The 27,569-nt window shown below is 58.2% G+C and overlaps 1 protein-coding gene across 1 annotated transcript; it reads right to left on the bottom strand.

Moving 5' to 3' along the window:
- Positions 1–717: 717 nt before the first annotated feature.
- Positions 718–27,569, bottom strand: PPL (periplakin). Its single transcript, XM_084216800.1, has 22 exons — positions 27,431–27,569; positions 18,411–18,510; positions 17,641–17,795; positions 17,123–17,243; positions 16,486–16,611; positions 16,139–16,180; positions 15,860–16,021; positions 15,338–15,445; positions 14,737–14,832; positions 13,669–13,791; positions 12,642–12,788; positions 11,594–11,745; positions 10,991–11,088; positions 10,590–10,747; positions 9,201–9,379; positions 8,979–9,117; positions 7,459–7,652; positions 6,988–7,138; positions 6,618–6,701; positions 5,965–6,081; positions 5,260–5,352; positions 718–4,255 (listed from the first exon to the last, which is right to left on the bottom strand). Exons 1-22 carry the CDS (start codon positions 27,490–27,492, stop codon positions 1,571–1,573), a joined length of 5,292 nt encoding a protein of 1,763 aa, XP_084072926.1. The 5' UTR covers positions 27,493–27,569; the 3' UTR covers positions 718–1,570.

Genomic DNA, 27,569 nt, shown 5'->3' on the forward strand with positions numbered 1-27,569 from the left:
AACAACTCAATAAATTGTTTCAAACTTTCCAAAACGCTTTTTTTCCCCCATCTCCTTACCTCTAGTTCTCTGACTTTGTTTCCAAGAATTTCTGTTGCAGCTTGGATGCTCATCTGTGTCTCGAGTGAGTAATGAATTATTGACTGTTTTAAAGTCTCCTAGGTGGTGAGTGAATGGCAGCTGTGTTACAGCTGTTGCAGGGGTAGGAATGTTTCTTCTCATTCCCTGTGCTCCTAATGGTTGAAGTTGGCCTCGGCTGGAAAGGACGTGTGGGGCTCAGACCCTACAGGACCGGGGAGATCCTCCCTGATCCCTTCTGTCACAAAGGTAAAATAGTGGTGTTAGTCCCCAGAGCCAGGAGGGATAAGCAGGGAATGCTTATGATGCTTTTGTGGGCAGCAGAGCTCCCCAGGGTTTGGGTATTAGCTGAAATTGGGGCAAAAGGAAGTGAATGGGCTCTCAAAGGTACCATTCCAGTGTAATCCACTGTTCTCCTGCAGTCAGTCCCGTTCTTTAGGGCACTTCACTCCCATCTAATGCTGCTCATTAGTCTCAGCTTCAATGCTGCTCCAGCAATTTCCCCTTGGAAAAGATCCAACAGCTAAAATGAATAATCTTAGTGTTTTAATTCTGACTCCTAAATGGCAACTTCTTGTATGCCCAAAGATCGGGAGGCAGCCATAATTAATAAAGACCAAACACCTTCTGACTGGAACCACTGCATTTTTATTTTGTACTATAAATAGAATTCCCCTCTATTCCCCATTCCCTTACACAAGTAAATGAAACATGTAGCTGCATGTAACTCCATCCAGGAAAACACCAGCACTAACAGCTTTTAACCACGAGTGAAGGAGCTGCCTGTGGGAGGCCCTCTGCATTGGGTTCCCCTGCATGCTGTGCACAACCCCTTGTGTCTGGTGGTTCTGCCATCTCTTCATGTCCTTCTCCTTGACCTCTGGGGTGTGTGAATGCTCCTCCTGGATCAGTGGCTGGTGCCATCAAAGTACACCTTCGTTCTTCCCCAGCAGCACAGGCACAGAGGTGAACAAATGGTGGTGGTGAGCCTTGACCTGGTGATTCTGGGCTGAAACCTTGGTTTCCACAGAGCTGGTTTTCTCAGAGGACGAGCCCATCATTGAGTCAGTTGTCCACGGTGGGACTGTCTGGCTTATCAACATGCAGCTGATGTAACCAGCTCCTGCTGGTCACCTTGGAGTCACCTGGACCTTCAGTCTCTCTCCTGACACAGCTTCGTACACGACTATGCGAGTAGGAGTTGAGGAAACTGCAGGTTCTACTGAGTCTTTTGGACTTGAGGCACTTCACTGTCCTAAGGCTTTCTCTTGTTTTCTGGTAGGCAGGGAGGAAGAGGGGTTTCAGGAGGTTGGCAGATGTTTTCCACTACTGGTGGTGTTTTCTGCAGTGACAACAAGCGGAGTGGCTGCGTAGCATGGCCGGGGCAGAGGCTGTAGCAGTTTGGAAGAGGCGAAGGAGGGTGAGGCTTTGCAGTGATCTGGATGTCTGCAAGGTGCTGCAGCTCTCACTGGCTGCTCTTGAAGTGAAGTTTCTAAAGTGGAGCGAGCGCTGTGTAATTGCTTCCGGACACCAAGACTGCCAGCTCCTGGATGGACATCTCCTTGTTGAGGTAACTGTCGTACTGGGCCGTGGTGAGCCTCCCGCTCTTCAGGGCGTCCTCGATGGAGAACTCCCTGCCAGACTTCCTGTCGAGGATCACCGACGATTCCCCGTTGGGACCCTTTATTGAGATCTCCTCCCAGTCACATTCCTGGCTCTTCAGTTTGACAAACAGGCTCCATTCAATGAGGCCAAACACGTGAGCTTCCTCTGGAGACATCTCTTTCCCGGTGTCGGGGTCAATGACCACGATGGAGCGCCTCAGGTGGTTCTCTCGTTGCTCCCTCTTGATAGCCACCGTCTTCAGGCGATTCTGGAGTTGCTCAATCTCTGCATCTTTTTCTCTGGATAACTGCTTCAGATCCTCTAACTCTCTTTCCAAAGCTTGGAACCTGGAGTCCAGGTTTATTCCACTGTCCACGTGGGTCATGTTTCTCAGATCCTGAGCTTCTGTTGCAGTGAGTTCAATCTCTGACTGCAGTCTTCTTGTTTCCATCAGTAGGTTCTGTTTCTCGAGGTGGAGCTTGTGGTTTTCCTCCCTTAACAAGTCTAGCTCCTTTGATGACTTGGAGTTGTTGAATTCCACCTCGGACAGCCTGGTTTCCAGGCGGTTGATATCTGCATCCAGCTCCCTCTTGCGCCTACTTTCTTCCTCCAGGTTGCTCTTCAGCTTTTGAATCTCGTACTCCGTGTCTCCTTTGTCCACTTGGACACTCTCTGAAAAGACCACTTTCTCCTTGACCTCCATCTTCTCCAAAGAAAGGAGCTTCTTTCTCAGGGCTTCTAGCTCGGTCTGCAGGACTTGTCTGCGGTGCTTCTCTTCTTCTAACTCCAGCTTGAGGAGCGAGTGCTCCTTCTCCTGCTGGGGATCTTGCTGAAGGATCACTTTCTGTTTCACAGTCACTCGTTCTGTCGTTTCTCTTTCCTGTTCTTCCAGCTCGTTCAGCCGGATCCTGAGCCTCTGCACCTCCAGCTCGGCCTCCCTGCGGGCCTGTCTCTCCTTCTCCAGCTCCTCCAGCTGCCGCTCCAGCTCGGAGCGTCTCCTCTGCAGCTTGCGCAGCTCCTCACGGAGGCCGTCGATCTGCTTCAGTTCGCTCTCAATGCTCTGTGAGAAGGAGTTCACCTCAGCTTTCAAGGCAGGATCCTGCTCGTACTTCACTACTTCCTGCTGGACCACCTTCTCCTTCACCTGGGAAAGTTCTTCCTCCTTCAGTCTTACTTTTTCTTCTTGGAGAAGCCGTTCCCTCTCCAGGTCGATGTGCTTCATTTGTTCGTCTGCCAGCTGCACTCGCAGCGACTCTACCTCCTCTCTAGTCTTGGGGTCTTCCCGAAACTGGAGGATTTCTTGAACAACTTCCTTCATTTGCACTTGAGGTTTGGTGTCTTTCAAAGCTTGTATCTCTTGTTTCAGCTGGTAGATCTCCAGGTCAGCTCTTTCGATAGCTCCAGTCCTCTCTATGATTTCCTCCCGGAGTCGCTGTAGCTCCTTTTCGGTTTCTGGATCATTCTTGTACTTAATGACCTCCTTAATGACTTCTTTGACTTCTACCAGGGGCCCTCTGTTCTTCAGAGCAGCCAGCTCGTTCTGGCAGCTCTTCAGCTGTTCATCCCCACCACGGTACCTCCTCTCCTGCTCTACCAGCTCCAAGCGAAGGTTGGCGACTTCGTTCTCAGCCTTGGGGTCCGGGCGCACAATCTCACGCACTTTCTCCTGAACGACCACCTTGGAGTTCTCCTCCTCCAGCAGCTGGATCTTCCTGAGCAGCTCAGCCTTCTCCCGCTCATTGGAACGGCCCTTGGACTTCTCATCCTCGTACTGGCGCCGGAGCTCGTTCACCTCCCTCTCAATGGCCAAATCTTTCTCCACCTTCAGCACCTCCTTGACGGTGATTTTGCCCTCGGCGATGGCCCGTTCCTTCTCCAGACGCTTGAGCTTTTCCTGGAGGAAGCTGAGCTCTTCCTCGTGCTTCTGCCGAAGGGCGCTCTCCCTCTCCTTGGTCTCCTGCAACATCCGGAATTCCATCTCCAGCTGGGGATCATTCTGCAGCTTCAGCACCTCCTTCTCCGTCACCTTCTCCTGCTCTTTGTTCTTCTCGCTGGACAGCACAGCAATTTGCTGGCGTAAGAGGGTGACTTCACTCTCCCTGGTCCCTTCCTGCCTCCTGAGCTCTTCCAGCTCCTCTTTGAGCTTCAGGATTTCAGCAGCTTGAGCCTTATCTTGTTCAATCCTCAGCACCTCTTTCACTATGTACTCCTGCCCTCCTTCCCTCTTCTCGTGCTCCAGGACTCGCAGCCGGATTTTAAGAGCCTCCAGCTCGTCCTGGAGCGCCTGGTTCTTGCGCTGCTCCTCTGCCAGGTTTTGCTGCAGTCTGTGGAAGCTCTCCTCCAGCTGGGGGTCGGGCACCTTCTTCACCAGTTCCTTCTTCACCACAGTTTCTTGGGGCTTCTGGTTTTGCAGGTGGACAATGTTGTTCTGAATGGCTTCAATCTCCGCCTCGAGCTGTTGCCGACGCTGAGTCTCATCCTCGAGCTCTTTCTTCAGCTTCCAGACTTCTTCCACAGGCCTTACAGACTTTTTGGTCTGAGCAAAGTCTTGTGTCACCTGAATCTCTGGCTGCTGTTGTTGGCAAAAGGATCAAAAAAATTAGTCCAAAAAAGCCAGTTAATCACACTTTTGGTGCTTATCACAGAATCATGGAATCGTTTAGGTTGGAAAAAACCTCGAAGATCATCAAGTCCAACCTGTGACCAATCCCCACCCAGCCCAGAGCATGGAGTGTCACGTCCAGCTGTTCCTTGGACACCTCCAGGAACGGGGGAACACATCCACCACCTCCCTGGGCAGCCCCTGCCAAGGCCTGACCACCCTTACAGTGAAGAAATTTCTCCTGATGTTTAACCTGACCCTCCCCTGGCCCAGCCTGAGGCTGTTCTCTCTCATCCTGTCCCTGTTCCCTGGGAGCAGAGCCCGACCCCCCCGGCTGTCCCTTCCTGTCAGGAGTTGTGCAGAGCCACAAGGTCCCCCCTGAGCCTCCTTTTCTCCAGGCTGAGCCCCTTCCCAGCTCCCTCAGCCCCTCCTGCTGCTCCAGCCCCTCCCCTGTTCCCTTCTCTGGACACACTCCAGTGACTCCATGTCCTTCTTGCCATGAGGGGCCCAGAACTGGACACAGAACTCAAGGAGCCTCAGCAGGGCCAGCACAGAGGGACGATCACTGCCCTGGTCCTGCTGGCCACACTGTGCCTGACCGAGGCCAGGAGATCGGTGCCTCCAACAAAGCAACAGGAGGGAGCTGAGCTTGGCAAACTCTGAGCAGGGAGCATTTGCAAGTGGATCTCTGCATGTTCCCAGCCTGAGAAATCCTTTCTGCAATGCCTGCTGCTGTCAGAACAAAGCTCTGAGCCACAAGGGACACTAATTCTGCCACAGAATGGCAAAAAGAGAGTTAAAAACGACATGGAACTTCCTAGGATGAGCTGGCAATGGGACTGGGGGGTGGTCTGTCTGATTTAAGTGTTTGCTGATTAATGATTTAGGGGCACAAGACACCAGCTAGACTGGTTCCCCCACATGTGCCATTCACACGTGTCCCCTCAGCCTCACCTTGCTCTCTGATCACTCACCTGCCGCAAGAGGCTCTGGGCAAACTCCAGGTTCTGCAGCCTCTGCTTGTTCACAGCGTTCACTTCTGTGTACTTGGCTGTCAGAACAGCTTCCTGCAGAGCAAAAACGTGTTGGGAAGAGCTTGAGAAGGCCAGAAATAACTGGTAGCTCTAGGTGCTCCTCTAAAAACCTACAGCAGTGAACTGCTGAGTTTTGGGGGAGGGAGAGGGATTCTCATGCACAGACACACTCATGGTCATGCTGTGATTTTTCTGCTCATGATAAGCAAAATAGGTGCAGTAAGAACCAGGTGAGGAAGCTGAGGAAGAACCAGGTGGCCACTTTTGCCTGCCTCTATAGGCAGGATGGGTTTGAGGCAGGTAGCAAACAGATCCTGCATAAGTAAGTAGCTTGTAGCCTCATCTCACTGTAAGTATTTCTATCTTTGGTGGTGAAATCTCTCTGAAAGTCTAGAGAAGAGAAAAACTTCCAGGTTTTTGGCTTTTCTCTTCCTTTTTCCTTTCCAAAAGTGTTAAATCCAGCATTTTCCCTCCCTCATTCTGGCCAGCCCAGTTCAAAAAAATGATAAGAAATCCCTTCCTCCTGATTCCCTGTGGTTCTCTGTGGGACCAAGTTCCCCACAGTAAATGTAGGTGTTTGCAGACCCCCAGTGGTCCTGTGAGCTGCCCTCTGCTTTGGCTCTCCTCTGGCCAGCCCTTGCTTACCTCCTCCTTCACTTTGGCAGCTGGGGACTGCAGCCTGGGCTTCTTGCTGGTGTAGCCATTGCGGCCGTTCTCCAGGTCCAGGATGGACCGCAGCTTCTCAGCTTCCAGCTCGTAGTCCTGTGCAAAGACATTCCCAGGAGAAATGGGAAATTGCTGCATCCCCTTCACACACAGGCTCCTCCTAAGCTGCCCTGGCTTTAACAACTTCACCCCTTGATCCATTTTTTGGGAAGGCCACAAAACCCCACCCTCTGCTCTGGAGCCAGGCTGGCAGAGCTGGGGGTGCTCACCTGGAGAGGAGAAGGCTCCAGGGACACCTCAGAGCCCCTGCCAGGGCCTGAAGGGGCTCCAGGAGAGCTGGAGAGGGACTGGGGACAGTGCAAGAAGGGGAAATGGCTTCCCACTGGCAGAAGGCAGGGTTAGATGGGATATTGGGAAGGAATTGGCCCTGGCACAGGGTGCCCAGAGCAGCTGTGGCTGCCCCTGGATCCCTTGGAAGTGTCCCAGGCTAGGTTGGATGGGGCTCTGAGCAACCTGGGACAGCAGGAGGTGTCCCTGCCCATGGCAGGGGATGGAATGAGATGGGCTTTAGGGTCTCTTCTAACCCAAATATTCTGTTTCTCTGTTCTCTCAGGTGGAATTTCAGTCCTTACCTTCACTGCCTGCTGGTACTGCTGAGCTGTGGCAGAGACCTTCTGCACCTCCTGTTCCTTGCTTGCAATGTCACTGAGCAGTGCCTGGGTGCACAGAGATACAGGTCAGAGGCAACACAACATCCAAATTCATCCTTCAGCCTTTTGGGGGGTTACCATTAAATTCACAACCCTGAGAATTCCAACCTCCTTGAGCAGCCCTGCTTTGTGTGAACAAGGCACAGGAGGACCATGGGACCTTAGAGCACAAAAATTAATCTAATAAACATTTATATTTTTCTATTTGATGTCCAGGAGGTATCTAAGATCTGTTTCTTTAATCTTGTTCCCTCTTGTCTCCCTGAGGAGCCTGGGGTGCTCTGGGAATTACCACTTGGCTCTTGAGCTTCATCTCCACTTGCTGGATGTTGTCAGTCTCCTGGGGCTCGTAGTTGGGGATGTTGCACAGGAACTGGTTCACCTTGTCGTAGTTGGTGCGGTAGTTGGAGTAGGCACTTTTTGCTTTCTGCAGGGTTTGTGTTCTGTGGGGGCAATCAGCTCAGCTTCAGTCCTGTCCCATCTCCCACACCTGCTGCAGACACATCTTAACCCATCCCGCCTCCCCTGCTCCCTAAAGACATGGATTTGAGCCAGGATGTTCTCTTGGCACCTCTGTTGCAAGAGAACTAATCCTTGTTTTCCCAGCTCTACCCAGCCAGCCACCTCCCCCTCTTCCTCCTCAGACCTCCCTGGAATCCCTTCTGCCTCTCCTCCTTTCCAGGACCACGGTGTTGTGCCTCCTCCAGCTCCAGCGTGGTTCCACCTCCCCAGCAGCCGTCCCGGCTCTGCCCTGTGCTCTCACCTGTGGTCAATCTGCTTGCTGAGGTTGTTGAAGCGCTGGTTGAGCTTGTAGAGCTCTGCCTCCTGGCGCTCGATGTCGGGGCAGTGCTCCTGGAACTTGCTGGCCAGGGTGTTGGAGCACGTCTTGGTCCTCTGCAGGTTCTGCTCGGCTTCACTGAGCAGGAACTTCTTGGACTGGAGCTCGCTGCCCATGGCCTGTGGGGAAAAAGCAGGAGAGGGGGATTCTCTGGGGTTTCACACCGGTGTCACCCACATTGGCTCCAGCAACTGCACTGGAGCTGCAGGGCTGAGCTGCAGCTGTGCCACCAGGTGTGGAAAAAACCAAGCTCAAGGCTTACGTGGTAAGCAGAACCACCTGGTAAACCTGGCAGGGAGAAAAGCTACCTCTTACTCCCTCCTCGACCTGCTGACCTTTAAAAGTGACCATGCAAAGTGCAAAATAGCTGCTGCTCCTCATGAAAGGCTTAGATCCTGTTCTTGCCAGTGCAGCAACTGTGGAAGGAGCAGTGAAAGCTCTTCCATGTTAGTCTGAACTTGGGATTTCGTGGAAAAGCTGAAGGAGCACAGAAAATTCTGGCCTAGGCAGTTCTTGGTCTTTCTATAGCAGAAGAATTGCCAGTTTGAGTAGTTTTTCCAAGCAATAACTGTTCTCAAAGCCTTGCCAGGCCCATCTTTCCAGTATCAGGCCACTGAGTTGTTTTTCCCAGACCATTTTATCCTTCACTTCTCTAAGAATCACAGAAGGTTTCAGTTTGGAAAAAACTTAAAGCTCACCTCATCCCACCCCTGCCATGAGCAGGGACAACTTCCACTGTCCCAGGCCTCTCCAAGCCCCATCCAGCCTGGCCTTGGGCACTGCCAGGGATCCAGGGGCAGCCACAGCTACTCTGGGCACCCTGTGCCAGGGCCTGCCCACCCTCACAGAGCAGAATTTCTTCCTAATATCTAATTCAAATCTTTTCTCTTTTAGTTTCAAACCATTCCTTTTGTCCTGTTAGTATCTGTCCATGTAAAAAGTCTCTCTCCCTCTTTTTTATAACACTCCTTTAGGCCCTGCAAGGGGCTCTAAGGACTCCCTGGAGCTTTCTCTTCTCCAGGTGAGCCCCCCCAGCTCTCCCAGCCTGGCTCCAGAGCAGAGGGGCTCCAGCCCTTGGGGCATTTTCTCTGGACTTGCTCCAACAGGTCCATGTCTTTCTTGCGCTGCAGACTCCAGACCTGGACACAGCCCTGCTGTGGGAGGCTCTCACAAGGGCAGGGTAGAGAGAGAATGTGTCTGCATTGGTCCTTTCATCAAATCCCAAGATTCAAGTGGGATTTGATTTGATTTGATTTGATTTGATTTGAGGATGGGAGGTGTTTGTGTCTGAAGCAGGTGGGGATCACTGCAGTCAAGGTGAGTTTTCACCCCCAGCTGGGGGAGGCCATCCTGTCACCCACAGATCCAAGCCTGAGAGCTGAGCAAGAATCACCACAGCTTTTGGAAAGTGCACGTGCAGCAAGCAAACAAGGCAGGAAACTCACCAGCAACTCTTCCTTCTTCCTGTCCACCACCCTCAAGTCCTCCGGTACCGTGTCATCTATGACCAGCTTATTCTCATAGGTTGACAGCAGGTCTCGGCCTTGCTGGAGGCTCCTCTCCAGATTTGTGGCCACCTCAACTCTGTCAGGACACGAGGAAGGTGTTTAAGCACACCTGCACCCTCCTCCTGCGGGGCTCAAGCTGGGATTTAAGCCGTGACTTACTTCTCCTGGGCGGCGCTGAGCAGCTGCACCACGCGCTCGTACTTCTTGTGGGTGTTGTCCACCTTGTTCCTCACCAGGGTGGCGCTGCCCGTGTTGGGCACGGACTCGATGAAAGCCTCGCACTCCTGGATCTTCCTGCTCTTCTCAGGCTCGATGCGCCGGACCTCGTTGGTGATGTTCTGCGGGAGGAACAAAGCAGGAGGAGCACATCACCCCGTTGGTGATGTTCTGCAGGAGGAACAAAGCAGGAGGAGCACATCACCCCGTTGGTGATGTTCTGCAGGAGGAACAAAGCAGGAGGAGCACATCACCCCGTTGGTGATGTTCTGCAGGAGGAACAAAGCAGGAGGAGCACATCACCCCGTTGGTGATGTTCTGCAGGAGGAACACATCACCCTGTCGGTGATGTTCTGCAGGAGGAACAAAGCAGGAGGAGCACATCACCCCGTTGGTGATGTTCTGCGGGAGGAACAAAGCAGGAGGAGCACATCACCCCATTGGTGATGTTCTGCAGGAGGAACAAAGCCTTTAGAGCAGCTGAGCCAGGAGCTGGCGGCTCCAGAGGAGCCACACTTGGCTGTCCAGGGTGAGGAAGTCAGGGCTGAGGATTTGTGTTTGGTGGAAGGTGCCTTCCAACCCTGCAGGGCACACAAGGATATTTTTGGCTGACTTTGTTTTGACCTGTCTCTCCTTAGCGAGGAAACTGCAGGTGGGGAGTGGTTCCCAGCAGCTCCATCTCTGTCAGGGACATGCTGGGTTCATCTGGGCCGTTGGGCTCTGACAGATGAATCCTTGCCTGGACATCAAAGTGCTGCAGACAGCTGGGGCAATTTGCTTTCTCTTGTGGTAGCACCTGGATTTTTGACACAGCCCTGGGCAAGTGATGTAACCAGGACCTGAACTTCCTCCTAAACCAAGGGAGGTTTGTGGCATGGAGCCTGGCTTAATTAGGGGTCTGAAAAAGAGGAAAGGAGCTGGATGCCACTGGCATTGGAGCCTGGAGGAGCAGGTCCACAAGCAGAAACTGCCTCGGACCACATGGGTTTTCCTGTTCCTCTCTGAGCTGGTGATAGTGGTGGCAAAGTTAACTGTGCTTGGATGATGGGCAGGATCAAAACCTGAAGGCTCCTCCCTCATCCTCACAGCCACCACCTGTAGCCATCACCTTCTTCCCATTTGACTGAGCTGGGCCAGAAGCAAGGCAAAGGTTTTGGGCTTCTGAGGCTGCTCATAGGGCTGCTCCCCATCTCTGCGGGAAGAAGCTGTGAATATCCCTCCACATCCCATTTCAGGGCTCAGGGAGCACCTGAAGCACCCTTGGCTATTGAGACCCCCGCTGGAGATGCTCTGGGAGCGCGGGCTCTGCCAGGCCCCGTCCCTCAGCCCCACCTTGAGGTCCTTGGAGCGCTCGGTGCTGTCCTGCACGGCCCGGCTCTGCTCCAGCGGCGGCCGCAGGTTTGCTGTTATTGCTTTCTCCTGCTTGTCCAGGTCACTGTTGACTTTCTCCAGCCCCGCCAGGAGCTGGCGTCCCCGAACTGATGCAGCATCTGGACAACAAGAGGAGACCAGATTAAAGCTGGGTGTGGGCTCGGTCCCACTGGCGAGTGCCAAACCCTCACCCTGCTGCACTCCCCGAGCCTGGCTGCTGTGACCACAGCCTGGCTGCTCTGCCCCCCACCCCTCCAGCACCGTTGTCCCCAGGACCCTTAGGAGATGGGAACACCCCCATAAGATGCTGCACCGCCTCAGTTCAAGCCTTTTTGTGCCCCAGGCTGCCCTCCTGCCCACACCTCCGATGCTGTCTGCCTTCAGCCCCTCGTAGCGCTGCTGGAGGACGTTCTTGCAGTTGTTGGTCTTCTCCCTCACGGTCACATAGTGCTTGGCAATTCTGCAGAAGGGAACAGCAGGAGGTCAGTCAGACCCTCAGCCTCTCCCTCACCCTGTCACCGCCCTGGTGCTGCTCCAGGAAGGAGCTTCAGCTCTGGAGGGGTTGTGGGGGCTGCTCCCTCGAGGCAGCCATGAGCCGGGTGGGGGAAAAATCATCCTCGCCCCACGCTGGGGTAGAGCAGCGTCTTCATTAGAACAGGGGAGAGGCAGCCAGGCAGGAACCTGCCTGCTGAGGGAGGGCTAGGCAGCTCCCCTGCGACAATGGCCCCCAGAGCAGGGGGAGCCTGGGTGGCTCTGAGCCGGCCTCCCTTTGCCAGGTGGGATCTTTGGGCAAGCAGGGAAGGGCAGGAATCCTTCGGGAGGAAGCCTGAGGCTCCGAGAAGGCAGGGCTTCGCTGTGGGAACCCCTGGGGCGCCAGACCGGGGTGCAGCGCCTGGGGCTGGGGCTGGGGCAGGCGAAGGCCGGAGGGGCAGCGGGACGGTCCCGCCCAGGCCGGGGGCACGTACTGCTCTGCCAGGGCTATCGCTTCTGGGTCGGGCGGGGGAATCATGAAGCAGACCCCGGGGGCGCTGATGGTGTCTCCGGCGCTGTCGGCCACTTCCCAAAGGTCGCCGCTGTTGCTGTGCAGGGTGTAGTGGGCTCCGCGGCTGATCTGGCCCTGGGGGACAGAGGCGGTCACAGCAGGACGGCCCGAACCACCGCCCGCCGCTGCAGGGCAGGCACAGCCCCGGGCCCTGCTCCCGGCTCCTCCGTGGGGAGTCTGCCCCTCGCCACAAACTCGTGTGCCCGCTCCTCCCTGCCCCTCGCCACAAACTCGTGTGCCCGCTCCTCCCTGCCCCTCGCCACAATCCCGTGTGCCCGCTCCTCCCTGCCCCTCGCCACAAACTCGTGTGCCCGCTCCTCCCTGCCCCTCGCCACAATCCCGTGTGCCCGCTCCTCCCTGCCCCTCGCCACAATCCCGTGTGCCCGCTCCTCCCTGCCCGCAGCCTGCAGGCACCGAGCCGTGCCTCTTGCGACAGCCACGGCAAGCGAATTCCCACTCGGGCAGAGATGAGGAGGCGTTTCCAGGGCCGTGCCCTGCCTTTCCTTTTCGGAGGAGCAGGCGGCTGAGCTGGCTGGAGCTGCTGGCCCCTGTCCCACCCCGCCGCTCCCGTGGTGGCTGCCGGCTCGGCCGTGCCATCCCTTCGGCCAGCTCTGAGCCGGCGGCGGTGGGGATGGGGGGATGCGGCTGGGAACGGCCGGCGGCGGTGGGGCGCTCCTTTGGTCAGGACCACGCCGGGACGCCAGCTCAGGGAGCGTGGGAATGTGACAGAGCTGTGCTGTCGCAACATCCCCAGGGTGTGCGAGAGGCAGCGAGGCTGCGTTTCCCCCAGATCCCTCCCGCTTCTCCGCTGCAAAACCTGCTCTTCCCACAGGGCCGAGGGCGACCTTTGCCTCGTTCCCCCGGCAGGAGCCACCACCACTGCTTGGAAAAACCTGCTCCTTTCCCCAGTGCAGCTCCCCCTGCCGTGCCCCGAGCCGGCCGTGCCTCGGCAGCGCTGCCCGGTCCGGTACCTGCTCGCCCTCGTACTCGCAGAGCGCCTCCACCGGGACGGGCTGCGGCGGCGGCTGCCGGCGGAACCGCAGGGGCAGCACCTGCTGGCTGCGCTCCTGCAGCGACTTCACCACGGCCTCGTACTTGTCCAGGGCCTTCTCCTGGTCCTGGCACGGGGCAAGAAGAAGCAGTAGGAAAACAGGGGAAGAGCGAACTCCTGGGCTTTCACAGCCAGGGAGGAGCTCATTCCCACGCAGCCGGGACAGAGGCTGCGGCTGCTTCTGTGCCGAAGGCAGCTCCCGCAGCCCTGTGTTCCTGTTCCAGGTGCTCCTGCACACTCCTGCCTCCTTCTGCAGCCGGGCTGAGGGCTGGGACCGTGCCCAGGAATTGCCATGACAGTGACAGGGCTCCCTGTGCCCGGCCCACACGTGGCTGTGTGCTGGTGCACAGCCCCACTCCCAGCTCTGATCCCAGCCCTGTCCCAAGGCTCTCCAGCAGCTGCTCTATTTCCAGCCCTGAAGGTGGAGATCCCGAGATGCTGAGTGGGATGGAGCATGCAGGAGCAGAGGGCACAGCTCTTGGGAAGGGCTATCAGCTGTCCCAGGACGCCTGCCTCAGCTGGGCCTGCTGCAGCATGCTGGGGTGTGGATTTAGGCTTAGGCTTGGGCTCGGGCTCAGGCCCAGCACAGCCCTTCCCAAGTGGGTGATCTCCAGCCCAGCTCACTGCAGCACAGCGAGTTCCACAACCTCCTCTGGCAGCAGGTCTAATTACGCTCCCACCCCTAACGAGTGCTAACTCAATGAGAGAACAAATAAAAACCAGCCCAGTGAGCAATTACGTTGCTAGGGGAGAGGCAATCTCTAGCCAGGGGGGAAGGAAGAGCTGGGGGAAGGCCGGGCACGGGGAGGCAGCAGCACAGCCCTGCTGCTCCCCACGGACACAGCTGGGCCGGGTGCCCACACGGGCAGGGACATCCCTGTGCCAGCACCATGGGCACAGTGGCTGCTGCCGCTGCCTCCCCTGCCCTCCTGCCTGCAGACACTCACATCCAGCTCCCGCAGGAGGAACTCCAGCTGGTATCTGTCCTTGAACTCCGGGCTGAATTTTTGGTCCAGGTCTGTATCCACCTTCTTCAAAAGCTCCTGAGCATCCTTGGTGTCCTTCTGAAACTGCAGAGAGGGAAAGTTTCTTGTGAGAGAGGATCCTGCTGAAGCATGGAGCAGACCCTGCATGGTCTTCACACAGCCATCAAGAGCTGCTCTGGGAATCTGAAGGCCTCGAATATGTGGAGAAAGGCCAGGGATCACTATTTCCCTTACTCAGGATATCAGACCAAAGGAAACAACAACCAGGAAGGAGCAGCTTATTCCATGCAGAGCTCTTAAGTCCCACCTTTCCCTGCCCTCACTTTTGTTTCACCGGGACAGCATCACCACGGTGTGTGGTGCCACCACTGCCAGCACCAGCAGAAAGGAGAGCCCAGCCCTTCCACACACAAACCATCCCCTGGGGCAGCTGTTCTGGCAGATCCCCACAAAAGGCACTGCCTGGGCCGGGCACCCAGCTCGGCTTTGGCAGCAGACTCATGGGCTGGTGAACACGCCCAGGCTCTGGGAGAGGAATCCAGCACAACCTGCTCCCCTGCAGAGCCTCCCCGGCTGTCGGATGCCATTTATCCAGCAGACATCTGTCTGCCCAGCTCAGCTGGGACACTCAGCCCTTGAGCCCGGCTCCCCGGGGGGCTTGTGGCAGCTGGGCCTTCCTACTTGGACCTGTTCTGCTTCCCAGAGGAGCATGCAAGCTCTCCTCCCCATGCCCTGTTGGGGGGTGAGGGATCTCTGCTGTCCTGGGGACAGGGAAGATGACACTGACTGTGGCTCATGACACTTCTGCTGGAGCAGAAGCTTTCTGCAAGTCATGCTTTGGCCAAGCAATCACTTACCTTAGGTGCCTGAGCAATTATGACTTGTGTTCTATCAGCTCGAGATGCTCTCCTAGCCTTAAAAATCCTGGGTTTAGAGCACTCCATCTCCTCTACCCAGTTTCCAGAGTAGCAGGAATTTTTGTATTCTGGGATCTCCGGCAACAAGTCCCAGCCCCCAGGGATGTGGTACCTGGTGGAAGTCCTCCATGAACTTCAGGTGGCTTTCCTCACAGATCAGCAGGTTCAGGTACTCCTTCCAGTCAGCGTGCACGGCCTCGATGTGAGCCTGCAGCACAGGGGTGGCAGGGGACATCAGCGGGATGTCCCTGTGGCAGGGGCAGCCCGAGCTGCCCAGCAGGAACTCCCAGCTGCCATCCTGGGAGCAGCGCTTTGGCTGCCTCTGGAGACACCCAGATGCTCTCAGGGGGAGCCCAGGATGGGAATGCCCAAGGCTGGGATGATCCCATGGGAACACAGGCCGTGTGCAGGTGGCACATCCTTGTGTCCATCCTCCCACCAAACAGGGAAGGGTTCCACCACAGTTTATCCTCTCTAGGTGGGCACGAGGTAATTGCCACAGGAATGAGGAAGATGGGAAGAGCTCCTTAGGTTTATCTTTCCTCCTCCTGTGGTGTTTACACATCTGCAAGTGAAGGAGGCTTTTTCCCCCTTGGCATCTCAGGAACTAAAGTCACGAGTGGTGCTGGCACTGGGTCCCACTCTGGAGAAGGGCTGGGCAGTCTCCCGTGCTCCAGGGTGGCTGGGGAGCTGGGACCATCCCTGGTGCTCACCTCGATGGCGTTCTTCCCGGGGTGGTTCTGGGCCAGCAGCTGATCCCCATCAGCGTGCAGCTTGTTGATGGCCTCCTCCTTCTCCTCCAGCTTCCGGTGGATGAAGTTCTGGATGGAGAGAGGTGAGACATTGATCCCCACGAAAGGGAGGGGACCCTGGCTGCGCTCTGGGGCTGAGCAGCTCCACCAGACCGTGTGCTGCTCTCCCACTGCAGCTTTCACTTTTCCTTCCCTTGCAGATGTTGCTAAAGATGTGACTGCTGCCAAGCCAGCACTGAGATAAAGGACAGGAGGCTGAGGGAGCTGTCCCTGTCATAGGGACACTTCCCCATCCCGTTATCTTTGGGAGAGTGAAGGATTAACCTCACTGTCCCTGTACTGCCAGCTCCACACCTCAAAGCCCTTCACGATGGGTTGGGGAGACTGAGGCACGGGAGAAGGAACATTTCCAGCCCCCATCCCGCTGCCCTGGCCCCGTGCCCAGCTGCCCTTTGCCCGGGCCAGGCACAGGAGCGCACAGACCTCGTACTGGCGGCGCCGGCTGGGGTAGTCCAGGTTGTGGTCGCTCCAGTCGTAATGGGTCCTGTCCTTGGCCTGCTGATCCAGCCAGTAGAGCTTGTTGGTGCAGCGCTGCATGTAATCCTGCAGCGAGTTCAGGTCCTGCTGCCGCTGCTGGGAGCCGGCCTGCGGAGGGACACGGGGACAGCTCGGCCCAGAGCTCCTCTCTGTGCGTCCCCAGGGCCACCCCAACGAGGGACCTCTCCAGGAGGGCTCTTCCCCCAGGGTCCCAGGGGCTCTTACCAGCAGCTTCTGGTATTTGGCTTGGAAGTCGTTCATGTTTTCCTGGAGGAGGAGCAAGGCAAGGGTTAGGAAGGGTGGCTGGAGACACTGAGGTGCTCTGACAGGGGCTTGAGGGGGCAGAGGGAGGTGGGTTTGGGCTGGAAGGGGATGTGGTTTATGGGATTTGCCTCCCTGTAAAGCCAGAGCCAGTGTGCAATGCTGGGCTCTCAGGCTGGGAGGGGATCTGGGCACCCACCCAAACCTGCTGTAGCACCCTGGATGGTGGGACAGGACACCCTCCTCTTCATCCAGGGCTCAGGGCAGGGCTGACCCTCCAGGGCAGCAGGGAGAGGGGCAGGAGAGCTGACCTTGCTTCCTTCCTTGACGATGTGTGGCCCGATGGCCATGACCTCGTTGTGGAAGATGTTGTGCTCTTCTACTTGGCTGTTGACCAGCGGCAGGTCAGTCCCAAAGCCTTTGCTGCTCAGGGCATCCTGGGGTGCACAGGAGTTGGGGTTAGCAATGGGGGAGTGGGGGGAGGCTGCCAAGACCTAGGAAACTACTCTTGGAGGTGGCCGTGGAGCTGGGCTTGGATGGGCTCCAGTGGCTGCAGTGCATGGATGCCCCAGGAGCGTGTGGGTGAAATCAGCTGTGCTGGAGGGCAGCCATGGGAAAACCAGTTTGGGGGGTTAAACCCTTCTCTGGCTGGAAGAGCACAGGGAGTGGGATAAAATGAAAAATAAAGGCTGTGGAGTGGAGCCTAAAGCAGGTGGTGACTGGGGATGCTGAGGCCAGGAGTGGCCACCTCGAGCACTGACTCCTGGTGCCACAGCAGCCAGCCTTGTCCCAGCGCCTCTGCCCTCCCCTGCCACCCAGCTGTGTGCGGCTCCCACCGTGGAAATGCCCAGAACTTTTCCAAGAGCCAGTTTCTCCACGGGGAGCTGCAGGAGTCCCTGCCCAGCTGGTGCCACTGGCCAGGCAGTGACACTGGTGTCCTCCTTGTACCTGTTTCTCCTCGATCACCGTGGACCAGTTGACCTGGGGCTCGATGTGCTGCATGGGGAAGTTGTAGATCTGCTCGTGTTTCACACGCAGGTTCGCCACGCGCTCCCTCAGCTGCCGGATGCTGCGGGAAGGGAAAGGTGAGGGTGGGATGCAGGATGAGGGCACGGCCGGCATTAGCATTGCTGGGTGGGGCTGATCCTCTCCAGGCCCCCGGGGATGGTGGGCTGTGCTTAGGGGAGAGCCCAGGCGGGCTGGCAGCGGCTGGGCAGGGAGAGGGCAGAGGTTCCTGTGCTCTGCCCTCTGCCAGGGGCTGCTGCCATGGCTGTGAGCTCAGGGCACCTGGGGCACAGTGTGGGGCACAGTGGGCTGCAGGCTGCCATCATCTCACACTCCCCGTGCCCAGGATGGTGTGGGTCACACACCCTAACGGGAGCCGGGATGCAGAGGAGCCCGTGGTGACCCCCCCTGCTGCAGGGGGCCTCCCCTCACCCAAGGGCCCTGGGGACAGTGGCACTCACTCTTCTGTGATCATGTCCCCCTGGGGGTGCTTCATGTGCCGGGCCACGGCCGCGTCCCCGTCCAGCACGTAGAGCAGCTTGTCGGACTCGGAGAGTTTCTGTGCTGTCAGCTCCTTGTACTGTGCCAGCTGGCACGCCTTGATCTTGTGCAGGTCCTGAGCAGCGGGGACAGGAGGAAGGGTCACCTCTGGGAGGCCAAGAGGCCGTCCCACCCCGCTCTCCCTTGGCACTGGAGAGGGGCAGGAGCTCTGATGTCTCCCATTCAGCTGGGATGGGTTTTACTTTCCCCTCTCCTGTCACAGGATCATGGAATGGTTTGGGTTGGAAGGGACCTTAAAGACCATCCAGCTCCACCTCCTTGCCGTGGGCAGGGGCAGATTCCACTTGACAAGGTTGCCCCAATCTCACCTGCTGGGGGAGGGCTGGGGAGCTGCATCACCTCGGGATGCTCCTTTGGGATGGGGAGGGTGGCTCAGGCCTCCCCTCCTCCCCCAGCTCCCTGCAGGGATGCACGGCCCCACTCTGCACAGTCCTGCGCAGGGGTGAATTTTGGGGGGGTCCTGTTGCCTGGAACACCCTCCCACCCTCTTCCCACAACGGGGGGGGCACCCTAATAACCCTTAAATGACCCTTGCAGGTCATCACAGGTGCCAGGGCAGGGCTGGGAGCCACCCACACCTGCCCAGGAGAGGAGGGGAGAGCGCAGGCAGTGCCGAGGGCTGGGGAGGCAGAGGGGAGAGCCTGCGACTGTGGGACCGTGCCTTGCTTACATTTTGCATTCGGGAGTCGGTCTCCACGATGTTTTTCTCCACCTGGTCAGCATTTTTCTGCAGGCGCTCGATGAGCTCGGTCAGCTCTTTGCTGGAGATGCTGGGGAGAGAAGGGAGGGTCTCGTCACCCCACGGAGGCGGGCGCAGCTCCCGGGGGTGCCCGGGGGTGCCGTGACCCCGGGGTGGCCGGGGGCCAGCCGAGCCTGCCAGGCACTGCAGCTGTGTGTGACTCACTGCTGCCTTCCAACTCTTTCCAAAATACTCAGCCGGGGGGCCAGGACGGGGTGGGGGACGGCTGGAAACGGGAGCGGTGCCTGAGCCTTCCCCGGCTTTGGAGCAGGAAAGAAAAGAGCTCTTTGCAGGGACAGGGAGAGAATCACAGAATATCCTCAGCTGGAAGGGACTCACAAGGATCATCAGCTCCTGACACCCTGACGATCCCACCCCGTGTCTGAGAAGGGGGGTCAGTGTGGAAATGGGGGGTCTGGGGCAGCAGGGGGGCCTGGCCCCATGGCCACAGGGCAGGTGCCCGCAGCCCTGCTCTGCCCCCCTGTGCTCAGCGCTGCCCTCTCTGCTGCAGGGACCTGCTCACTCCTCAAACCCAGGAAGGGATGGGGTCACACACATTGCATCTCTCGCAGTGCTGGGCGCTGGTTTTGCTCCCAGGGTGACACTGGCCAGGCAGGGCCAGCCCAAATATTCCCATCCAAGTGCAGGGACGGCGGAGCTGGAGCAGAGGCAGAACAGCCGTGACGCAGGCTCTGCGCTGCTGGGCTTATTTTAAACATTTCATGCCGTGCCTGTCACTTTGGCTGCAAGGAGAGGCTGCAGCATGCCAGGGCCAGCTCCAGGGGCGTGTGCCAGGCACTGCCCGGCTCTCCCAGCCCTGACCAGCGGCAGGAGCAGGGTGTGCCCCCCAAATCCCTGCAGCCAGAGGGAGCTGAGGCTGCTGGCAAGGCTGGGGGGTCCCAGCTGTGCTGCTTTGCCATCTGGGCTGCCTCAGTGCAGTGCCAACCACCTTCATATGAGCCTCAATGACCTCGTTATGTGGTGGCAGAGCGAATCTTTAAATCTTTATGTGGCACTTGGAAGTGTCAACTGCTGCTGGAGCAGCTGGAGAGGACGAGTGGGGCTGGCTGGGGACAGCAGGACTGGCTGGGGGAGCAGCAGCGTCCCAGCAGTGCTGGCTCATGGCACAGAGAGTTCCTGCATCCCCAGGCAGAACCATGGAATTGTAAAGGTTGGAAAACCCTCCAAGTACGAGTCCAACCATTCCCCCAGCACTGCCAAGGCCACCACTGACCCGTGTCCCCAAGTGCCACATCCACACGGCTTGTAAATCCCTCCTGGAGCAGTGACCCCACCACTGCCCTGGGCAGCTGTGCCAGGGCCTGGCCACCTTTTCCATGAAGGAATATTCCCAATATCCAACCTAAACCTCCCCTGGCACAGCTTGGGGCCATTTCCCCTTGTCCCCTGGGAGCAGAGTCTCTTCCCCCGGTTGTCCCCTCCTGTCAGGAGTTGTGCAGAGCCACAAGGTCCCCCCTGAGCCTCCTTTTCTCCAGGCTGAGCCCCTTCCCAGCTCTGTTCCCTTCCCTGGACCCCCTCCAGCCCCTCAGTGTTGGCAGGGCCCAGAACTGCCCCCAGGATTGGGGCTGCAGCTCCCCCAGGACTCTGGTGCTGAATTTCAGGACCTGTTCCTGCCTGCCCCGTGTGCTGTCGCTTCAGTGCAGCAGAACAAACCCAAACCCCAGCTCTGGGCTTGTTCCTCCCTACCTCAAACCTGCCCCGGGCTGCAGGAGCCTTGTGGCATCCAACAGCTCCAGAAAAGTTCACACTTCCCTGGGAAGTTCTGCTATGGGCATGGTTTACACTGATTTTTTTCTTTTTATAGAAGCTGCATCATCAGGATGGTACTCAGAGGTTTGTGCCCATCACTGTGCCTGCTGCTGGCCTGGCACCTCCTGCTCCAGCAGCAATGAGCCCAGGGGCATTCCTGGGCAGAGGAGACGAGGAAGGGGTCACTGGGAGTCGTGCTTGCAATAATTCCAAGGGTGATTCTCACTCTGTGTTCGATAATCACAGCTGGAGGGTGCAGGGTGCACGGGGAGATGGGATGTGGGTGGCTGGCTCCTGCTCCAGTGGTAGGAGCAGCTCCTCAAAATCCACTTTGGGGTTTCTTCCAACCTTCACCACCCCACAGAAAGCAGGGCAGAAGTCAGGTGGGATCAGTGGTTTGGAGTGGGTGACTGAAGTGTGCTGCACGTGTTTGGGTCTCTTTGGGTGATGGTTGCTCAGAGCTGGCAGCTCCTGCACCTGGCAGAGCCACCAAGGAGCCTTCCTCACCCCCCCTGCCCTGGAGGCCACCTGAGCCTGGGGGTGAGAGAGGTTCCTTACCCAGGTGGGAGCCTGGGATGCTCACGGTGAGGGCTGGGGCTGGGCTGGCACCGAGCTGGGCACCAGCTGGCAGCTCCTGCTGGCTCCTCTCCCCGTGCCCTGCCTCGCTCCCAGGGACTCCAGCAAGCCCAAGGATGGATCTTCAGGGTTTCAGCATGGATGGGAAACCCCCCTAAAACCCAGGAGAAGTCTGAGATTTTTCTAGTTCTACTTCTGACTGAAAGCTCTAAATTGTAGGGAGGAAATAAACCTAAGGCAGGGTTTTTTGGATGCATGGCTGTGGTTCAGGCTGACCTGGAGAGCTGAGCCTGGAGCCTTGGCCCAGCCTTTTGCTCACTTTGCAGCAGCAAAACTGATCTCAGGTGCTGGAAGCAGGAGTGCAACACCCAGCCCTGACCCTCCCCTCGCTGCCCAGCTGGTGTGGGGTGGTCCCCTTCCCTCTGCTCCTCTCTCAGCCTGCAGCCACAAGCTCTCCTCTTCCCTGTGCCTGCCAGCCCCTTGCCAAGCTGGGGGTGCTCCCCTGGACCCCCCTCCCGCCTCCTGCCCTCAATGCCTCCCAAGGGCTGGGGCAGAGTCACCCCCAGCCCCTGGCACCTGGGCCAGTGACAGTGACAGTGACATCCCTTCTGCATCAGTGCAGGCTGGGGCAGGTGAGGGGCTGGGCAAGGGGAGGGCAGAGAAGGGAGGGGAGAGTGATCCCGAGCCTGCAGTGTGTGTGTGAGCAGGGCAAAGAAATAAATGCAGCCTTGCTCAGAGCAGGCAAGGACGTGCTGGGAGGTGATGTGGGCGAGGCTGGGCTCTCCTGGCACACCGGAGGAGCTGTTTGCTCTCTGCTCCTCCGTGGGTTATGTGAGAGCCACCAGCTGAGGCTGTGGCTGAGCTGCACCCCAAACTGCAGCGCTGGGAGCTGCTGCTGGGCACCCCATCCTGCCCTGAGCTCAGCTCTGCTCCTCCAGCCCCCTGCAGGGATAACGAGTGGGCAGGAACCCACAGAAACCAGAGAGAATGGGAACCTCTCACGGGAGATCTCCCTTATTTGTCTGCTTATGCCTCCACACTTGTCACTTTGGTGCCACTTCATCAACCAGCTTGGACATCGCTGATGTGAGAGCATCAGGCCTGTTAATTACCATCAGGCCTGTTAATTACCATCAGGCTGTTAATTACCCACCTGTCCCTGCCACAGCTGGGGCTGTGGGGATAAAGCAGAGGAGGAGCAGAGTCCCTGCATCCAGCTGGATGTCAAACAGGGAAAGCTGAAGCCTGGCTGGAATCTCCATGCCAGGGGATGGGGGAGTTTGGCTTCATGTGCTGCGAGGGGGAAGATGCTGGAGTGCCAGGAAAAGGAGGAATGGCTCCCACTGCCAGAGGGCAGGGCTGGATGGGATATTGGGAAGGGATTCTTCCCTGGCAGGGTCTGCCCAGAGCAGCTGTGGCTGCCCCTGGATCCCTGGCAGTGCCCAAGGCCAGGCTGGGCAGGGCATGGAGCAGCCTGGGATGGGGGAATGTCCCTGCTATGGCAGGGATGGGATGAGATGGGCTTGAAGCTCTCTTACAACCCAACCCAACCCATTCCATGATTCTGTGCAGGAGAAGCACAAATGGATGGGCAAAGCAGTGAGGAAGCCTTGGCTGTCCCAGGAAAAGTGGGTGGGTGGGATTGGGAGGATGTGGCTCCTTTGGGAAGCTGCCAGGAAGAGCCATGGATGGATCCAGGCTTTGGAGCAGAGCTGCTGGCAGGGGAAGACAAAGGGATGCCAGGGCCAAAAAGCAGGCTGGGGGGATGGCTGGAGCAGGGAGCAGAGCTGGGGAGGGAGGGAGGGAGAAGGGCAGTGCTCTGCTGGAATAGATAAGGCTTTGTTTGAGAGATGAAAAAAAAAATAAATAAAAGCCTTGGAAAACTGGCTTTGCCATTTCTGGAGGTCAGGAAGGAAAAAATGATCTCTCACGGAAAGCTGTGCTCAGCAGAAGAGCTGATTTTTGTCAGTGCCATTGGCTGGCTGGGGTGAAGGACCCCAGATCATTCCCATGGGAAATGGGAGCTGGTTTTGGGGTTTCTCCCTCCCAGGTGGAAGCAGCTGCACCCTGGCAGGCAGGACTTCATCCATGAACCACAATTCTGCCCTCAAGACCTTGCTTTCAGAGGGGTTCGGGTGTTTCTGAAGGCTTAGGGGGTATTTTTAGGATTCAGGTTTTCTTTCTTCTGTTTTCTTAGAGTTTTGGTGATTTTTCTTAATATTTTAGTTGGGATATTTTTATCAAGAGAGGTTCTCAGCAGACAAATATGATGATAATTACTGTAATATGAAAACTTTGCTGCTAAAAACTGGACTTTTCCTCTATTCCTTTTTCTTTTTCTCTTCTCATTAGGTTGCACCCTCACTGGTAAGAGCAGGTTTTGGAGCAAACCTCCCTGAGATCGGTTTCTCCAGGATATGCAGAGGTCTTGTGCTTGCTGGCAGGTGGTAGAAAATCCCTTTGATTTCTCAGGTTTCCTCTTTCCAAACAAGGAGGCTCTTTCCTTACTCCCTCCAAGGGAGGATGTTCAGACACTCCTGAGTTTGACTGCTCCAGCTGACTGAGTTCCCTGGGAAGGCTCCTGCTGGAATTTGTCCCATGAGCCTGATCCCTGCTGGGAGGGCTATGGGAAGGGCTCTGTCCTGCTCAGGGATGCTGCTCTCCTGTCAGGAACCTTCCCATCCTGGTGGGAGGGCTTGGCCAGGGCCAGGGGAGCTGGGTGAGGCTGGGCAATCAGGCAGTGCCCACCCAGTGCTGCTCCCAATCCCATCCCCATTCAATGCCCATGCACAGAGAGCTCAGAGAAAGCTCTCCCATGCCAGCCCTGCTGCTGGAGGCCAGACTTTAGGAGGAATTAGACTGAATGAACCCTCCAGAGGGCCACAGAACTATAAATGTCCTTAAAGCTCCCCCAGCCACAGCTCCCACTGCATGAAATTCTCTCATGCTGCCTTTAATGAGTGAAGCTGTGGCAGGGTAGAGAGCACAAGGGCTGGGCTCTGGCTGTGGTGATTCAGGTTTGGGAGAGATTAGGATCTGGCTGAAAACTCAGAGCAGACTTCTGTCAAGCTGCCCACGTCAGGGTGTAGCTGGACAGCAGGGCTGCTGTGCTCAGCCCAGCCAGTTCCAGTTGTATTTATCTTCCCTGGGAGGAATGGTGATAGCTCATTGTAATCTGCATGGAAATGAGGGCAGAAACGGGCGGGCAAAGGGAGGCTAGCTCTGCCCTCAGCCCTGAGCAGCTCCTGACTCACCTGCTGACTCCAGCCCTTCCAAAGAGCCTCTGGGAATGGGTGCCAGCCCTGCAGGCAGAGCTGTCCCAGCGCCTGCACCCCCTCTCACCCGGGGAGTGACACTGGTGAGGGTCTCCAGGGCTGGGAGTGCTCTCACCCTGAGGATGAACAACTTTCCTGCTGGCAGCAGGGAGAGCTCCAGCAGCAGCTGTGAAGGCTGAACTGGTTTTTATCATAAAATTATCAAATGGTTTAAATTAGATGGGCAGGGACACCTTTCACTATCCCAGGGTGCTCCAAGCTCTGTCCAACCTGGCCCTGGGCACCTCCCTCACTGCTCCCTACCTGCCAAGCCTGGACTACCAAAAGGAGAAGCCAACCTCCTGTGTTCTGAGCATGGCAAGTGTTTGAGGAACACGCTGTGGAAGGAGGCTGATGATTTCCCCCACACTGTGGCTCTGTTCAGGGCTTGTGCCTTCCCTTCCAGGGACACACATCCATGTAACAATGGTCACGAGTGAATTCCCAGGGCCTTCCCATGCTCAGGGATGAGAGCAGGATGAAGCAATCAAGTCCATGAGACAAAAGAGATGTCACCAGAATGAGAAGACAAAAGAGATGTCACCATCATCCTCCAGGATCCCCAGCCAAGGCAGGGAGATGCCCAGGGCTGGATGGGGATGGCTGCTGAGCCTGGGGGCCTCGAGCCCAGACAGATCACAGAGCTGCAGCAGATATTCCTAAGGAGAGACCTGGACCCTGGTGCTGCTGGATCTTGAGGGCCACTTTGGGGGTGGGACAGGGTGGCTGTCACATCCAGGGGACAAAGAGTTGTTCATGGGGAGGTTGCAGCACCTGGCTTGGGTGCCAGTGCTGTTGATGGAGGTGTTCCCATCCCGGGCAGGCTTTGTCCCGAGGCTGAGGAAGCCACCAAGGCTCCCGTGGCTCCTCTCCAGGCTCTGTCCTGCTGCCGGACGATGCTCCCCGGGCAGCCCCTGCCTCCCCCAGCTGAGCCCGCGGCCGGGGCTCCCGGGGCTGCCAGGACACGCTCCGGTGCCCCTTTCTCTTGCCAAACCGGCGCTGGGTTCTCGCCCTGTCCCTCGGTGCTTTGAAGGCTCCGTCCCGAGCGGCGCCCTGGCACCGCGCCCTGCCCAAGGCGCAGCCTCGCAGGATCAGGCTGCGCTCCCGCGGTGTCGAAATCCCGGGCCCTGCTGACGGCGGGGGCGGGAGGCTGATTTTAGGAGTGTTGCTCTGTTTTCCTGGCAGCGGAGCGGGGCGGGAGCCGCCTGGGAGCCTGGCAGTGCCTGGAGCAGGGGACGGGGCAGCAGCTCCTCGCTTCTTCGCAATCCTCCTCCAGCAAGTTGTTCAACCGGTCGGGCGCCGGCTTCCCCATCTTGATGGTGGGGCTGTTTCCACACGGTGGGAGTGTTCCCTGGATTCACAGATGTTTGTAAACTCCGAGGCAGGAATTAACAAATTGGGGCTAATAAGCACAGCTCTCCCCGAGGTGCGCACGGACAGCCGGGGCGCAGGAAGGGAGGGTGGGTGGCCCCGGGCACAGCCCTGCGCGGCTTCCTCAGCCACCAGCAGCCAGAAAAACAGAGGTTCCAGCCTGGCCCGCAGCCTCCGGAGGTGCTCTGGCACCTGCCCAGGGCCGCTGGGCTGCAGGCAGGGCGGCGGAGGGAAGCGTCTTCCTTCCTGCGCGATCCCCGGCGGATGGAGGGAGCACGGGGTACCCAGGGCTGAGCGCAGCGTGGGGACCCCGGGCACGGCCCCACGGTGGGCACCCCGCTCAGCGCAGAGTCTCCTCCTGCTCCGGGAGTCCCGAGCTGCCATCCCCGCTGGGGTCTGTCGCTTTCGAGCCGCCCGCCGATCCCCCGAAGCTCAGAAATGCGCCGGGGCATTGGCACCGTCCTTCACCCGGGGGGACGCCGCGGCCACCGGGGAGGTGCGGAGCCTCCGAGGGCTCCGTGCCACCCTCGCCTCCTCCTGCCCGCCCTCCCCGGGGCAGGATCTGGCAGCACAGCGTGCCCCGGGCTGCGGGAGCCTGGGCGGCCCTGCCGAGCCAGCCGGGCTGCCGGGGCAGCCTTCCCCGGGGCTGCAGCCTCAGCCCCGGGACAGGGAGCTCAGCGATGCCCGGTGCCAGGGCAGCAGCGGGCAGAGGCTCCCCCGGCGGGGAACGCCCTCGCAGGGCCACGGCCCCGCTCCCGTGGGCAGGGAGCAGCCGGGGGCTCCCCTGCTTGGGAAATGTCGGCGCCTCCTGGGCTGACTGGTCCCTCTCTGGGTGCTCGAAGGCCCCTCAGCCCCTGCAGCAGCTCCCCAGCTTCCTTCCCAAAGGAGGATTTTTGGGAGGGGGCGGCTGCTCGGACTCCAGCAGCCAGGACTGGCGCCGGTGGAGAGGGATGGAAGGGGATGAACAGCCACGGGCTGGGATCATGAATCCTTGAATCACTCAGAATCCTGGAGCACTCCTCATGCTCCAGAGCCCCTGCAGCTCCTCTGGGAAACACAGGGCACGTTTCTGAATGAATCCTAACATCCACCTTTGTAAAACAGATAGGGTCTGGGGACTGTCCACCGTCCAGCCCAGAGAGGCTGAGCCTCCCTGGGGAGGGATTTTAACACAACTTTTCCCTTTTATCGGTGACCTTTCACAGGGCGCATTCAACGCGCTGCTTTTCTTTTTTTTTTTTTTTTTTAACCAACCAGTACAACCGAAACGCGTCCCCACCCCGTCAGGGGGAGCCGAGGAAACGACGAAGGACCAAATCCTTGGTCCGGAGGGAACAGGGGCGAAGGTGGAGAGCAACCAGACTATTTTTCCCTAAGATCTGACGCAGCACACACCTGGGAAGCGAAGGAAGCTGCCCGCTGGAGCTGCTGCGATGGGAGGGGAGCCGGGAGACACAAGCCCGGCGCCCACAGCCGGCGCAGGAGATGGACCCAGCTCGGGGAGGAGCTGACACCTCGCGGGGGGGGCAAACACCGGAGTTCCCACACGGTTCTCAGGGGCTCCGCCGCCACTCAGAGGGTGCCCGCACCTCGAGGATGTGGGAACACGTCAGGGTTCCTCATCCTCGGGGGGTGCCCGCATTAAGGGTGTCCGCATCTCGGTGGTGCCCACACCTCCGCGGGTACCCATCCTTGGGAGGTGCCGACACTTCGGGGTTCCGCACCTCGGGGGTTCTCACACTCGAGGGTGTACACTCCTCGGGGGCATTCCCACTCCTCGGGGGGTTCCCACTCCTCGGGGGGGGTCAGCTCCGCCGAGCCCCGGCGCGGAGCGGGGGGGATGCTGCGGGACGGGATCCGCGGGATGGCGGCTCTGCTCGTCCCGGGAGGAGCGGCTCTGCCCGGGGCCGGGTCACTCACCTCTTCTTCTGCACGGAGGGGCTGTATTTCCCTTTGTTGCGTTTCCTGAAGAGCGAGTGCATCGCGTCCCCGCACGGCGCCCGCCGCGCTCCTCCTGCCCGTCCCCGCCGCCGCCCGCAGCCTCTGCGCCGCCACCGGG

The sequence above is a fragment of the Fringilla coelebs genome (assembly GCF_963513975.1).
Source record: "Fringilla coelebs genome assembly, chromosome: 16".
Classification (NCBI taxonomy): domain Eukaryota; kingdom Metazoa; phylum Chordata; class Aves; order Passeriformes; family Fringillidae; genus Fringilla; species Fringilla coelebs.